The following is a 14,027-nucleotide window of genomic DNA, read 5'->3' on the forward strand; positions in this document are numbered from 1 at the left end:
TTTTATTTTGTCACACGCTTTCTCTGACTGTTTACTCTCGAAAATCGGGAAGTTAGAGCTGTATGAAATTTAATCTCCTTAATGTTTCTTTAGTTTTGACATTGAAGTTTTACAACTGAAGAGTCTTGAATTCTTGAATGTATGTCAGACTGGTACAAAGATCTCTCGTCTAACGACGTCTACGTTATAATCAATTGTTCGTATGCACGTCGACACATTTGGCATTTAGACACGGTTGTTTGCAGCGGTGTACATGTGAGTCGGTAGGTATTATTAACAATTCAGCACCAGGCAGTCTGACGCTCTCGTTGAGCTCGATGACGGAAACCATCTGAAAGTACAAGAGCAAAAAAGAAGGTAATTTGCATCGAAAATTGACGTAAATTGTATTCATTTCGCAAATTGGATTATTATCCAAGATAAGAGATTGACTTTCCTCGAAAGACCAAATTTCCGTCTGGTCTTCCCTTATTTCGCTCATCCTGCGCGATATAAACGTATTACATTGAAGGAATGCTTGTATTATACGGTCTGATCGACCGTCATTGATTTTGATTAGAATCAATCTAATGGGTGAGAAGTGGTTCATGCGGTAAGCGCAATGAGCTCAAGGAACGAGCAACGTGAATGAAGAACAAAGCTTGACAATACTTATTGTTAGTTTTAATTACTATTTTTTCTTTCTTTCTCTTTTTTCTTCTTTTGTAGCTAAAAACACTCAGAAACAAGTCAATATCTCATATATACAAGAGAATATTTCCGTCGTGCAATAAACTGACAAATTTCGTCCTTTTGAAAGCATAACGTCGAGAAATGGGTCTTATTTTATAATTTAAAGAAACAAAATGTTACACTATATAAAAAAAATGTACTAAATTTTAATAAATCATTTGTTACAAGAACAATTAATTTGATTTAACTATAATTTTTTATGTGGAGTAATATTATTTATTCGCTTTAAATAAATATTTATGTGGTACTATTTAAATAAATATTGATTAAAATTTAATATTTTTTTTTCTCAGAAGTAATTCATTGACAATATAAGTTGAACATTAATGATATATCGGACTAATATTTGGGTCAATAATTGTGCTATTAGGAACGATGTGTGTTTAATTAGCAAATGCAGAGTTACGAATGAAGGAGAAGCAAAAAGAGAGAAAAGTAATTAAAAATAAAAATTGAATAAAAAATTCCTGGAGATATAAAGTATTTACGAGTTTTCTTTTTATTTTTGAATATTTAAACTTAAAAGTAAAAATTGTGCAATAATTTTCACGGGTCTCGTCGATGATAAATCGATGATCAAATATATAACAGATTAACATTAGTGAATAATAATATAATAGCGATATATAGATAATCGGGAATTAATATTTATTAATGAAAGATGAGTCAGGGCTTCTCGCGTGTTAAAAAAATGTGACGGGTTCTAATTCGTGGTGAAAATTTAATTTGAAACTTGGACGTCGCTGTCGGTGACTCGTCTTTTCTCCTCACCCTCCCACCGCTTCGGCTGATCGTACGGCCCTGGGAGCTCTCGTGAAAGGTGGGGAATCCGATGTAGCGCGGTTTGCCCGACGGCGCGGTGTTCGCATCGACGGGCCGTGTGTTCCGTCGCAGTTTCGGCAATTCGGCGCACTGGGTGCGCGAAGAAAAAGGTGATCCGAACATCACGTCGAACATCCGACGAGACCTGTCAACCGAGAAGGGCACCTTGTCCACCCTTCGAATCGTCGACGTCATCGTGTGTGACGAAGGGCGCACGCCGACGTCATCCCTCTCTCTTTCTCTCTCCCTCCCTGTCTGTCTCCCTCTGTCTAATACACCTGTCCTCGTCTCCGCCGGAAAATGTTGGGCCTGATTTGCCGTCAGACGTTGTTGGCGAATACCCAAAAGTGAGTAGATTTCGCACCAGTGCTGTCCTTAAACGTTACTCGTTTACCGTCCGGACGATGATGTCGATCGTATCGCGAAATAACACGCGTCCTCCTGGATAACCCAACTCGCGATCTCTCGTTTAGCTCTACACGGCCGCTTCCTTTTGAACGAAAGGAAGTTCATCGATCGTCGCGAGCGACGTAGGTACAGTTGTCAATATTTCCATCGAATTGGACCTGACAATGTCCACGGACGTCAATGTGTATGCACGATACGATTTCGTGAGATAGCATAAAAATATGCTGGGATACGTCGCTCGTTTGGTTCGCAAAATACGCAAAATACAGCGCGACATAATTTTATAGCGACGATACCTGCGATAAAGTATATATCCCATCAGTATATGAATAGAATTGTTATTATTAGTTTTCTTGCGTTGTTTGAATATGGAAAATTTAAGAGATTAAGGATAATATGAATTTGTTTCAAGTTTCCGCTACGGCGCTTTTGCCGACTGGATTAATCCGATTAATCGCCAGTCACGAGTTTAGCTGAAGCCACCTTTTTGATCATTCTGTCAACGTAGATTAACTTTAATCTCGATGTGATTTATTTTTTATCTTTTTCTAGTTTTAAGAATTGAAAACGGATAAAGAATAAATTAAACCGGTAGACCAATGTATAATATTTAAATATTAATCTACATTGACAGATGTGAAATCTTTTGGCGTATTTTGAACGTAAGAATCGCTTACTGATCATTTGTTTTTCTATCTTAGGCCTGATTCCATTATTGTAAGATTAACTTTAATCTCGGTTCAATTTATTCTTCATTTTTGTCTAATTTTAAAGATTAGAGAATTCTAAGAATTAAAAAAAATGAAGAATTAGTTGAACCAAGAATTAATCTACAAAAATAATCTACATTGATAGAAATAGGCTTACTAAGCAAAATGTTGGCGGTAGGCTAATAATTTGCCAAAAGATTTCAAGGAGAACGTCACGGCAGTTTGACGTCAACTACGTTCAAAGGATTGCCAGCAAAAACCAAGCATGATTTGTTATTTCGTAATTTATCATTTAAATGGCAAATTTCACCTAGTTTTTCAAGAGATTCTATTATATTTTCGCTAGAATACCGTCGATAAAGTTTGTAGAATGTTCTGTTCTCAGATTTTCGTCACCCAGATCTAGAGATACGGTCGACACAAACGACTATTTTTCTTGGAATACGTTTCTATCTTGAAATTCCATGAGTAACAAAGACAGAACAATACCTGTGTCAACTTATATACAATATTATCTGGAAAACAATATACCTATGTCCGTAAAAACGATTCTTAGTGAAGAAGAAAAGTGATATGATTGGTCTTTTTTGTTCATTCTTCTCGTCCATCACATCGATGCACTTTCGATTGACTTCGTAAGGTTGCTACTATCTATAAGAGAGAGCCGTTTCTTTGCTCTTCTTTTCTTCTAAAGGACAATTAACGGAGTCCCGATCGAGATTTGAACTCAGAATCCTAAATTGTTTTTATTTATAATTTGTTTATTATCATCCTAATTTTTAATTTTTTATTGGTATCTTTGATTTCTTTATTTTGTAGATACTATTATTTGTTGTTGTCATTTCATTTCCTTTTTATTTGATTTTTTTATATTCTTAGAGGGCTTGCCCTAAAATATTAATAAACACTTTTTTGTCTATATACTTTTTTATCTAGTTTCGCGTTTTAACAATAAGTTTACGACTGTTCCACTACTATAATATTCCGTCTCGTCTACATATATCTAATCTGGTCTTACGAGCCTATATTTTTACACTTCTTACAATTCGAATAAGACCCGTTTCTACCAACGTAGATCAACTTTAATTTCGAGTTAATTCTTATTTTTTTCTTTATTTTTTTCTAATGTCCATTTCTATCAAATAAATCAAGATTAACTTTAATCTCGATTTAATTTATCCTTTATCCTGTTATAATTCTTATAACTAGAAAAAGATAAAAAGTAAATTAAATTAAAGTTAATCTACATTGGTAGAAACGGACATAATTTTTAGAACTAGAAGAAGATAAAAAAAATTAAACTGAGATTAAAATTAATCCACATTGGAGAAATGGATATAAGAGACAATTACAACAAAATCGGTACATTAAACCTGGCGCTTTACAGATTTCTTTTTTTTAATATTATAAATTTTTAGGGATGTTTTTTCGCCCGTTCAGCAAAAACAGATCGTTTGTCAAACGTAAGAGATGCTCCGATAACTGACACCACGGTCGAGCAGCACTGACTATAGCAGCTTTTACCTCTCTATCTACACATATGTATATATCATCTTGAGGATATTCGAATATCTTTCGATGTGACTCACGTCACCGACATTATTCCGCGAGTCAGATGCATCAGTGGCTTTAACGGTTACGCGACCATCATTAATTATGACGCTCGCGATAGCACTGATTGGCACACATCAGCTTCTGGCCTTTCCATTCAAAGAATCGAAGAAGGGATAACGCATAAGAGTACACTTACGGTTTTTCAAAATTTGTCTTTGCGTTTATCCTCTTGCATTTATACATCTAATTCTATCCTCTTTGAAGCGAAGTGGACTGAAGCGAAGATTTAATCACAATTCTTGCGAATTAAATCTTCAATTATTTGAAGATAACAATAGCTAATTTTCTTCTTTGACATCGCGAAGTCCACTTCCCTTCAAAGAGGATAGAATTAGATGTATAAGTGTCCTTATTGCGGATGAAAGCGCATAAATATCTTTGATTGCGAACAATACCTTTTTTCATATGTTAATATTCATAAATTTTCCATTTTGGGTTTTATGTATTGATATAAGGTTTGTTCGTGTCGCAAGCTCCAACATGCTCTTATCATAGCTCTTATTCACTCTACCAAGCGCGTTGGAACATGTTCCAATATGTTCCAACGCGCATGCGACGCGAACGAACCTTTAATGTTTATGATCTCTGAAAGTAATTAACAATTCAAATAATTTATGATCTAAAAAAATATTAGACTTTCGATTATTTGGAATGATACGAATATACTGTAAAAGTGACATTCTTTGATGTAAGCATGTAAATTATATCAAGCATAATTTATCATAATTATCGCATGAAACACCGATAACACCCCGCTAATTATAAGGTTAAGCAAACATATAAATTATCATCGTTGCATTCTTTTTCCGTATGTTTACGCGAGTGTGCAGATGTTCTTTCAGTGTGCTATATTAATTTAATAATACTTATCGATCGATCCATACATGATTATTATTTATTAGTTGACGACACATAAATAATGATGAGACACATTAAAAAAAAAAACACATGCCCCGTTCTAAAAAAATGAAATTCTTGCTACCGATTATAGTGTTGCTTACGCACATTGATATGTTAATAAGAGGCTCGTTTTAAGTGCCAGTGCATATTTAACAAGAATGATAAGACTGTTAACTCAAGACTTTACCACAAGTAGTCGAATAAATATTTGAAGATCATATCGACAAGATTGTTAAGAGGACTCTTCAAATTTTATCTGTCGGCACTATCTATTCAAGTATAGGCCTTTTCGTACCTTGACGCGTTGTTTATCTTTCGATAGAGTCGGCACCAGATGCTTGGGATCGGTAGTTCCGGTGTCGAACCCACCGGACTTTCCGCTGGAGAATGAGCCGGTTCTCGACTACAAGAAGGGCAGCCCAGAAAGAGCGGAGCTGGAGAAAGTCTTGGATAAGATGAGCAGCGAATGTGAGGAGGTGCCATTAATTATCGGAGATGAGGAGATCAAGACCGATCTATGCAGATATCAAGTCATGGTATGTCTTTATCCTAATCGCGCTTACTCTCTTACAAGGAAAGTTTCGCAACTGTCCGGAATCGATTTGATTCTCCATGAAATATGTGAAATATGTAAAACACGAAAATCTAAGAGAGACACGTATTTTTTTATACGTGCGCTAACTCATGTTTAAGGGGTGAAACACCCCTTTAAAAAAAAATTTTTTTTAATTTTTTTCTTCACAACATTGAAGTACTCTTGAAATCGTATAACTTTTGTTTCAAAAATTTTTTTCCATCTTTTATACTTCCGACGGTATTCGGCTCGAAATAGAAATACCGTTTTTTTGAAAGGGGTGTTTCACCCCTTAAACATGAGTTAGCGCATGTATAAAAAAATACGTGTCTCTCTCTCTCTTAGATTTTCGTGTTTTAATATATATTTCATAGAGAATCAAATCGGTTCCGGACAGTTGTGAAATTTCCCTTGTTAGTCCTACCCAGATAACATTTATGCATAATATATTTAAAAGACGTCTTTTAGATGTCTTATGTCTAAAAGATATATTTTAGATATCTTATGCAACATGCATGTTATCTGAGCATCATGAAGAGCAGGACTCTTTGCGTGATTTACTGTCCTTTGTTACATGGATAATCACGAATTTTCCAGCCGCACAATCACAAGGAAAAAGTCGCCAAATATTACTGGGCGACGCCGGAGCTCGTGAAGAAGGCGATCGACGTCGCGGTGAAGGCGCAGCGAGAATGGGAGAAATGGCCAATCGAGAAGCGGTTAGAGATGTGGTTGAGGATAGCAGATCTGATGGCGACCAAGTACAGGCAACATCTTAACGCTGCCACTATGCTCGGTCAGAGTAAAACCGTAATCCAAGCAGAGATCGACAGCGCGGCGGAGCTGATCGACTTTTTCAAAATGCATGCGTATTTCGTGAAGGAGAGTCTCAAGTACCAGCCAATCTCACCGAATCAGCAGACCCTCAACTCGATGAGGTATCGCGGAATGGACGGTTTTGTAGCGGCTGTGTCGCCCTTCAACTTCACCGCAATTGGCGGTAATCTCAGCTATACGCCGGCATTGATGGTTTGTAATTTGCAAACCATACTGACAGCGCTTTAATCGAGGCTATCGTCACGATCAAAGCAACGCGCTAATAATAATACGCACGTGTCGACGTGCATGCCGCGATTGCAGGGTAACGCCGTACTCTGGAAGCCATCCGACACCGCGTTATTATCCAACTGGTGGATCTTTAAGATATGCAGGGAGGCCGGGGTGCCGCCCGGCGTGGTGAATTTTGTTCCTTGTGAAGGACCTGTGTTCGGCGATACCATCACGTCCTCGCCTCACCTCTCTGGACTCAACTTCACTGGCTCGGTGCCGACGTTTAATCGTTTATGGGCCCAGGTCGGTCAAAATCTTCCCAAGTACAGGAACTACCCGAAATTGATCGGTGAGTGTGGCGGCAAGAATTATCACTTCATCCACCCGAGTGCTGACGTGGAATCGGTTATCTACGCGACGATAAGAAGCGCATTCGAGTTCAATGGACAGAAGTGCTCCGCTTGTAGCAGAATGTATGTACCAGAATCTCTATGGGGCAAGGTGAGTCTAGTAATAGTGCCGCTTTGTTAAATCCCTTGGAGTGCACATCCATGTGATTTATTTGAACTTGTTTCAGATAAAAGATGGCCTCTTAGCTCTTCGTCAGAAACTCACAATCGGTGATATTCGAGACTTCACCATATTCACCGGCGCCGTTATAGACGCCGTTGCGTTCAAACGAATTTCCGGTTACATCGAGTACGCGAAGAAATCGCCCAAGATGGAAATTCTTGGCGGTGGAGGCTACGACGATTCGTATGTTCTATTACAATTATTGTATTACGTAACAATTATCTTAATGAACATATCATTCTGAGATAAAAGTGTCTTTTCAGGTGCGGATATTTTATCGAACCGACAATAATACAATCCAAAAATCCGAAAGAAAAACTCATGATAGAAGAAATATTCGGCCCAGTGTTAACGATATACGTTTACAAGGATTCCAAACTAGACGAGACGGTAAAGCTGGTGGAAACGTCCACACCTTACGCCTTAACAGGCGCGATATTCGCACAAGATGAGTAAGTAAAATTAGTCAATTATACCAGTTACGTAACGTGTGACGAGTGTAAAAGAATTTAAGCAAAATGTTACACAATTATAGCTTCTACTTTAAATCGCATGTTAAATTCTCTAAAGTTGTGTCTGTATATTGTAAACCAGAATAAGATTGTAGTATAATGATGTAATAATTTGTTTATATTGAACTCTGATAAATTCTCAAAATTTTTATGCTAGTTTAACGACACTATAATGATGCATTTTAGTCTCAGACATATGTATATTTGTACAGGAAATGGACGAAGCAGGCACTTGAAGATTTTAAGTATACTGCCGGTAATTTTTATGTCAATGACAAATCGACCGGTTCAGTGGTCGGTCAACAGCCATTCGGTGGTAGTCGAATGTCCGGTACAAATGACAAAGCCGGCGGTCCTCACTACGCTCTTCGCTGGGCATCCCCGCAGGCCATTAAGGAGACCTTCGCGCCTATACGGGAATACGACTATCCATACATGAGATCCTAAACACCGGACTCGCTCAATGTTAATTCGATGTGATTAATCCGGTAATATATTGCCCGATAGTTGCACATTGCAAATCGAGAAACGCTTATATTTTCATCTTATCGGGAAAGAAATATACCGGGGCAATATACGGCGGTATTACTACACCCTGCTGATTTGACTCAATGAATAAGAAAACAAACAAGAAGGAAAAAACATTCAGTTCACCATTCAAATGAGGTATCATACAGAAATATATGAAATTAATGGATTTACAAAAATGTTTTTAAATTAAGTTCTAACATATTAGAATCATAACGGAAAAAAGCTCAAAATTTCGATTATAGGAGCGGATACGGCGAAATAAAACGTGCGAAGATACTGATTACCTTTTCTAAGGTAAAATCTCACTTGTGTAAGATTCTTGTCCTACGGTATGGTATTCTTAATTTGCTTCCTGATAATTCGATAAAATTATTTGGTGAGAATATAATTCGATGGAAACAAAACGTATTCATATATCGTGTGACAAGGTCAAATGCCGAATTAATTGAACGTGCAGAAATTGTGAAAACGATTTCGCGTAAGAGGACTTTCTCTCGATAGGGAGCATAGTAAACTCGCAAGCGCAATTTTTGCGATGCACAATAGAGACACGACTAGATTCCTAGATGAATTAAAGGGAGGAAATCAGGCTCGCAGGTCGCAGCAAGTGCACACATAACTCGCCTTCGAATATTCCGTTGATATCACCTCGTGATAGATACGGAATTCCAGTGCGGCGATTCTCCCGTAATCGATTCTGTTAGCCGCGGACGTCGCTTCGTAAGCCGCCAAACACGCTGTCTCGATTACTCGCCGCCAGTACATTACCAAAGTATTATCCGATGTGCATTTCGGAGACGTGTGATCTCATCACCGTGTGCCCGATGTATCCTCTCCCTCTCTCAGTACAATAATACTTTTATAACTCAAGAGTTATCGCATCAGATCGATTGAAGAGGAAAACGTAAGCAAAACGATGCGTTTATCTATAATACGTGATTGCGTACAGCAACAAAAAAAGGTATATCCGTAATCTTGTCGAATTACATCCGGGATACTGGATAACGTTTACTACGCTATTGTCACGTGTCCTTAATGTCGACTGAGTAGAGCAAAATATTGTTAATGTGATCAATAAAGCTTCGATTTGAACCCCGTTTTTAGATGCGATATTACCTACATTGTAAATGATGGATTTCTTTTTCTACTGCTAGAGAGATTGTCATGGGTAACGCAGTTTCGGTGACTTTCAGTTCCTTTCTAATAACTTGTACCTTGTAAGATTGTATATGCGGAAAACGTGATCCCTCTGTAATAGCTGAAGTACTCTTAGCATTTACATACAAACGTGTATACGCACACGTGTGTCGTGCGTGCGTATATATGTATTCCCAGATCTTTGATCATCGTTTGTCCTATAATATTGTTGATAATGTGACTGAGACGGGATGTTTCGAGAGTTGATGGGTGATCGCCAAGAACATAATAATTGACAATATGTTATATATTGTGGCAAGTGTTACAGCGTTATTTAAGTGTACGATAGCAATAAAGCAACATAAATCTATATAGTCTTCATATCGCTTTGTACTTTAATTGTTATTATAAAACGCGCCAATTTTTGAAGTATCGGATATGACGTCAGCGTCTGCATGAAGCAATTGAGGGTTTCCATTGGTCTCTGATTCTAGATGACGAGACTACTTCCGTCCGAATGTGTATGAGCGCGCAATCGATCACGTGATAGATTAGCAGCTACGTATAGACTCGTATTTGTTAGTGATACGTAGAATGCTTTTTTTGGGGCCCATAAATTTTTTTCGTATATTAATACTCGTGCTGCTATTAAAATTGTTTTAACTCAATGGTACCTTTTTCTCGCAATATTTTAATAATGCTATCCTTTCCATTTATGTAAATTATTTAAAATATAACTTTTTAATTATATGATCAAATCTTTATATATTTAAAGTATTTAATATATAAAGTATATATGTTTTTATTAATAATCTAAATGTATTATATATATTTATTATATGTAAATATTTCTATATTTATATTTTTTTAAATGTTCATTGAATCGTTGATGAGGTTTTTTGAAGTTTTCTTTATTTTTTCGACAAATATAATAAGTACTTAAGTAATAAATCAGCACATAGAAAATATATATCTAAATTCATATTTTCATTGAATGCGTACACACTAATATGTTAAATAAAATAAATTTTATAGGTATCGTTAGATATCGTTAAATAAAATTTGTATGTTATTTTACATAGTGTGTACGCATGGGGAAAAAATCTCATGATACGGGACTGATTGGTGTCTCGTGACTCATTTTTCTCTTCTGTGATTCTACGTGCAGAAAGGAAGCAACGTGAGTATATATTCTTGATAATTTTCAATTATCTGTTACAATAATAAAATAATTTTGATTTTATTATACGTTTTTCGTTCAGTAGGAGACATTAAAGAAATGTTCGCACACAAAGGATTTTCGTTGCACAAAGTACATCAAATACCACATGTTGGTTTATTAGGTTAGCTACTATAAGGCCGGAATCAGACTACGCATTGAATATTGAGATTGAAGATTGAAAGATTGTAATTTGACCAATCAAAACAATAGGAGCTAAAATTCCTTTGTCCTCAATATTTGTCTTTCAATCTTCGATCTTCAATTTCAATCTTCAATGCGTAGTCTGATTCCGGCCTAAGCATTAAAGTTTTATGTATATTTTAGTTTTAATTTTTAAGAGTTACCTTAATTTCAATTTATAGTTGATAATTAAACATAATTTCCCACGTGAGTAACAATGTGCAAAACAGCTTATCAACGATACTTTCAACGAATATTGTATAAAAAAAATTGTTTCTGGATAAAAATTTGATAATACATTATATTTCGCTTAACAGATGGCGGACACTGCTCCAGCCGCACGTGGTGGTTTTCGTGGAGGTTTTGGCTCTCGCGGAGGCGATCGTGGAGGTCTGAGAGGTCGAGGTCGTGGAGGTAGAGGCAGAGGACGTGGTCGTGGACGTGGGAAGGAAGACAGCAAAGAATGGGTCCCTGTCACCAAGCTGGGTCGTTTGGTCAGAGATGGCAAGATCCAATCTCTAGAGCATATTTACCTGTTCTCCTTACCCATCAAAGAGTTTGAAATCATTGATAAATTCCTTGGGCCGGATTTAAAGGACGAGGTCTTGAAGATCATGCCGGTACAGAAACAGACAAGAGCAGGTCAACGCACGCGTTTTAAGGTGAACCAGAAATCTCTTTAGACATTACAATCAATTAAGAAATTGACTAGGAAAAGAAACATAAAGATTCAAGTTTGATCTACAATGTGCTCTTTGCCTTGCTTCCTGTTTCTTGCTTTTTATCACTTTAATCTCTTGTCTACTTGCCTCTTATTTTATTTCTTAGTTTTCTGTCACTCGAGAGAAAAATTAATGAACTTTGAGAAAGAGAAATATAATTGGCAATAAAACAGTCGCAAAAAGATACAAAGGAAGAATTTTTTAGAAAGCAAAGAGCGCATTATAAATTAGGCTTTATTTATCTAATAATAATCAAGCGATGTTAAAGAAGTCATTGTAACAAAAATAATAAAAGTGAGACATCTTTTGCAGGCTTTTGTCGCCATTGGAGACAGCAACGGGCATATTGGACTGGGAGTAAAATGCTCCAAGGAGGTAGCCACTGCTATTCGAGGTGCCATCATTCTGGCAAAACTCTCCGTTGTACCGGTTCGACGTGGTTACTGGGGCAACAAGATCGGTAAGCCGCACACGGTGCCGTGCAAGGTGACCGGAAAATGCGGTTCTGTACAAGTGCGCCTGATACCAGCGCCTAGGGGTACCGGCATCGTATCCGCTCCGGTTCCCAAGAAGCTACTTCAGATGGCTGGTATCGAAGACTGCTACACTTCGGCCAGAGGTTCCACCAGTACACTCGGCAATTTCGCCAAGGCTACGTACGCCGCAATCGCCAAAACCTATGCTTATTTGACGCCAGATCTGTGGAAGGAACAAGCTCTTGCAAAGGCGCCATACCATGAATTTGCCGAGTATTTGTCTAAGACTCACAAAGGAGGTGCGAGGGCAGCTGAAGTTGTTTAAATAAACGTCCAGTGACTATGGAAATTTTAAAAACAGATTTTGTTTTTTTTTACCCCTCGATTCCTTGGAAGTTGATTCATTACATATCAACATCCCTGCAATTGACATCAACTAAAAGTAACATATCTATGTTATAATTTAGTTCTCAATAATGTAACTGTTATGTAACACCATATGTTTATTACATTTATTATATATTGTGTGAAATTTTAATATACTAAATGTTATGTTATTTTTAGTTGGTGTTGACTGGGATATTTTAATACGCTATTTATCAATTATTTTATTTTAGGTACATTTTAGTGTTATTTTTGTTATTTGTAGAGATGTTGAAACATTTTTTAATGCTACTGTTAATTGCTTGAACATCTTTGCGCATTTATTTAACGTGATCGATAAATTAATTCAATCGTCAGAATTGCTTACGAAAAGATTACTATATAAAGATTAACTTATTGTTGATCTAAATTTTTTTTTCATAGATAAAGTAAGTTGATAATATAATATATTACTTGAATTAAATTGCCAATTAACTTAACCCAACTGGAGCTTTAAAGATTCAGGTGAATTTTAAATTTTGAATTATTTTGCCTTAAAACAAATTTGATATTTTTTTATTATATAAAGTCATTTCTTCAATTAATTTTATATATTCTTCAAAAGAAAATAATAATTCTTGTAAATTTTGTATTATAATTTTTATATTGAATATAACAATAACGAGTTTTTTTAAAATTTACAATAAATTTATATTAAGATTATTATCAAGAAAATATTCTTTGTTTTCTTAGCAGTAGAATTAGGGGTGCACCGGATCGTAAAATTATCGGATATCGGATATCGGAACAAAATGTAACATCGGATATCCAGTATCCGGTTGGATATCCGAGAAGGCAATTTTTTTCGAGTCGGATATCCGACTCGAGAATTCCAGGAAAATGTCTTAAAAAAAAGCCTATAGAGAAAAAATTGTAATTTTGCAACAATGTATAAGATATAGCATTATGAATATGCATACTTATTTTTAGAACATTTGTGTAATAAAAAAAAATCAACAATTTTTTTTGATGATTTCAACCGGATATATTCCTGGATGCTAATGATATCCGACTATCCGGTCGGATAATAAAAAAATGCCGGATAATACCGGATACCGGATACTTTCCGAATATCTGGTGCATCCCTAAATAAAATATCTTTCTATGTATGAGGTCATAACGTCGCTTGACATCGTTGAGTTTAAATGTTACATCCAATTGTATCATGGCTTATTTTTTATTAAATATAACTTTGTTAATTGTGTGTTCCTATCGTCGTCTACTTTACATCATTGAGACAATATGAGATTGTAGAATTGCGAAAAGTGAGATGTGATCTTTCTATGTAGTCTAGATTATGAAAACTCAACTTGATTAAATATAACTTAAATTTCATTTTAATTTTTTCAATTAAATAATATAGTGATGATTATGTATATTTAATCAATTCTTGAAGTTTGTCACTTTATTGTATAAAATTATTGTCGCAATTGTATAAAAA

At 36.0% G+C, this 14,027-nt stretch overlaps 3 protein-coding genes across 3 annotated transcripts; 2 read left to right on the forward strand and 1 right to left on the reverse strand.

Moving 5' to 3' along the window:
- Nucleotides 1-43: 43 nt before the first annotated feature.
- Nucleotides 44-1,753, reverse strand: LOC108720967 (uncharacterized). The gene is made up of 2 exons (XM_018445256.1): nucleotides 1,504-1,753; nucleotides 44-331 (listed from the first exon to the last, which is right to left on the reverse strand). The coding sequence occupies exons 1-2, from the start codon at nucleotides 1,747-1,749 to the stop codon at nucleotides 191-193; spliced, it is 387 nt and encodes a 128-aa protein (XP_018300758.1). The 5' UTR covers nucleotides 1,750-1,753; the 3' UTR covers nucleotides 44-190.
- Nucleotides 1,582-10,202, forward strand: P5CDh1 (delta-1-Pyrroline-5-carboxylate dehydrogenase 1). The gene is made up of 7 exons (XM_018445255.1): nucleotides 1,582-1,901; nucleotides 5,509-5,722; nucleotides 6,358-6,789; nucleotides 6,901-7,311; nucleotides 7,388-7,566; nucleotides 7,647-7,835; nucleotides 8,108-10,202. The coding sequence occupies exons 1-7, from the start codon at nucleotides 1,855-1,857 to the stop codon at nucleotides 8,340-8,342; spliced, it is 1,707 nt and encodes a 568-aa protein (XP_018300757.1). The 5' UTR covers nucleotides 1,582-1,854; the 3' UTR covers nucleotides 8,343-10,202.
- A 460-nt stretch (nucleotides 10,203-10,662) lies between these two features.
- LOC108720890 (40S ribosomal protein S2) lies at nucleotides 10,663-12,523 on the forward strand. Its single transcript, XM_018445158.1, has 3 exons — nucleotides 10,663-10,743; nucleotides 11,283-11,627; nucleotides 12,000-12,523. The coding sequence occupies exons 2-3, from the start codon at nucleotides 11,283-11,285 to the stop codon at nucleotides 12,486-12,488; spliced, it is 834 nt and encodes a 277-aa protein (XP_018300660.1). The 5' UTR covers nucleotides 10,663-10,743; the 3' UTR covers nucleotides 12,489-12,523.
- Nucleotides 12,524-14,027: the final 1,504 nt, after the last annotated feature.

This window comes from Mycetomoellerius zeteki, unplaced genomic scaffold (genome assembly GCF_001594055.1).
Source record: "Mycetomoellerius zeteki isolate Tzet28-1 unplaced genomic scaffold, Tzet1.0 scaffold156, whole genome shotgun sequence".
Taxonomy (NCBI): Eukaryota; Metazoa; Arthropoda; class Insecta; order Hymenoptera; family Formicidae; genus Mycetomoellerius; species Mycetomoellerius zeteki.

Coding starts and splice junctions, on each gene's coding strand:
- P5CDh1 (XM_018445255.1), top strand. CDS start 1,855: ATGTTGGGCCTGATTTGCCGTCAGACGTTGTTGGCGAATACCCAAAA. Junction 5,723..6,357: donor TATGCAGATATCAAGTCATG/GTATGTCTTTAT, acceptor CGAATTTTCCAG/CCGCACAATCACAAGGAAAA. Junction 7,312..7,387: donor CAGAATCTCTATGGGGCAAG/GTGAGTCTAGTA, acceptor AACTTGTTTCAG/ATAAAAGATGGCCTCTTAGC.
- LOC108720967 (XM_018445256.1), bottom strand. CDS start 1,749: ATGACGTCGACGATTCGAAGGGTGGACAAGGTGCCCTTCTCGGTTGAC. Junction 332..1,503: donor TCAGCCGAAGCGGTGGGAGG/GTGAGGAGAAAA, acceptor TTGTACTTTCAG/ATGGTTTCCGTCATCGAGCT.
- LOC108720890 (XM_018445158.1), top strand. CDS start 11,283: ATGGCGGACACTGCTCCAGCCGCACGTGGTGGTTTTCGTGGAGGTTTT. Junction 11,628..11,999: donor GTCAACGCACGCGTTTTAAG/GTGAACCAGAAA, acceptor CATCTTTTGCAG/GCTTTTGTCGCCATTGGAGA.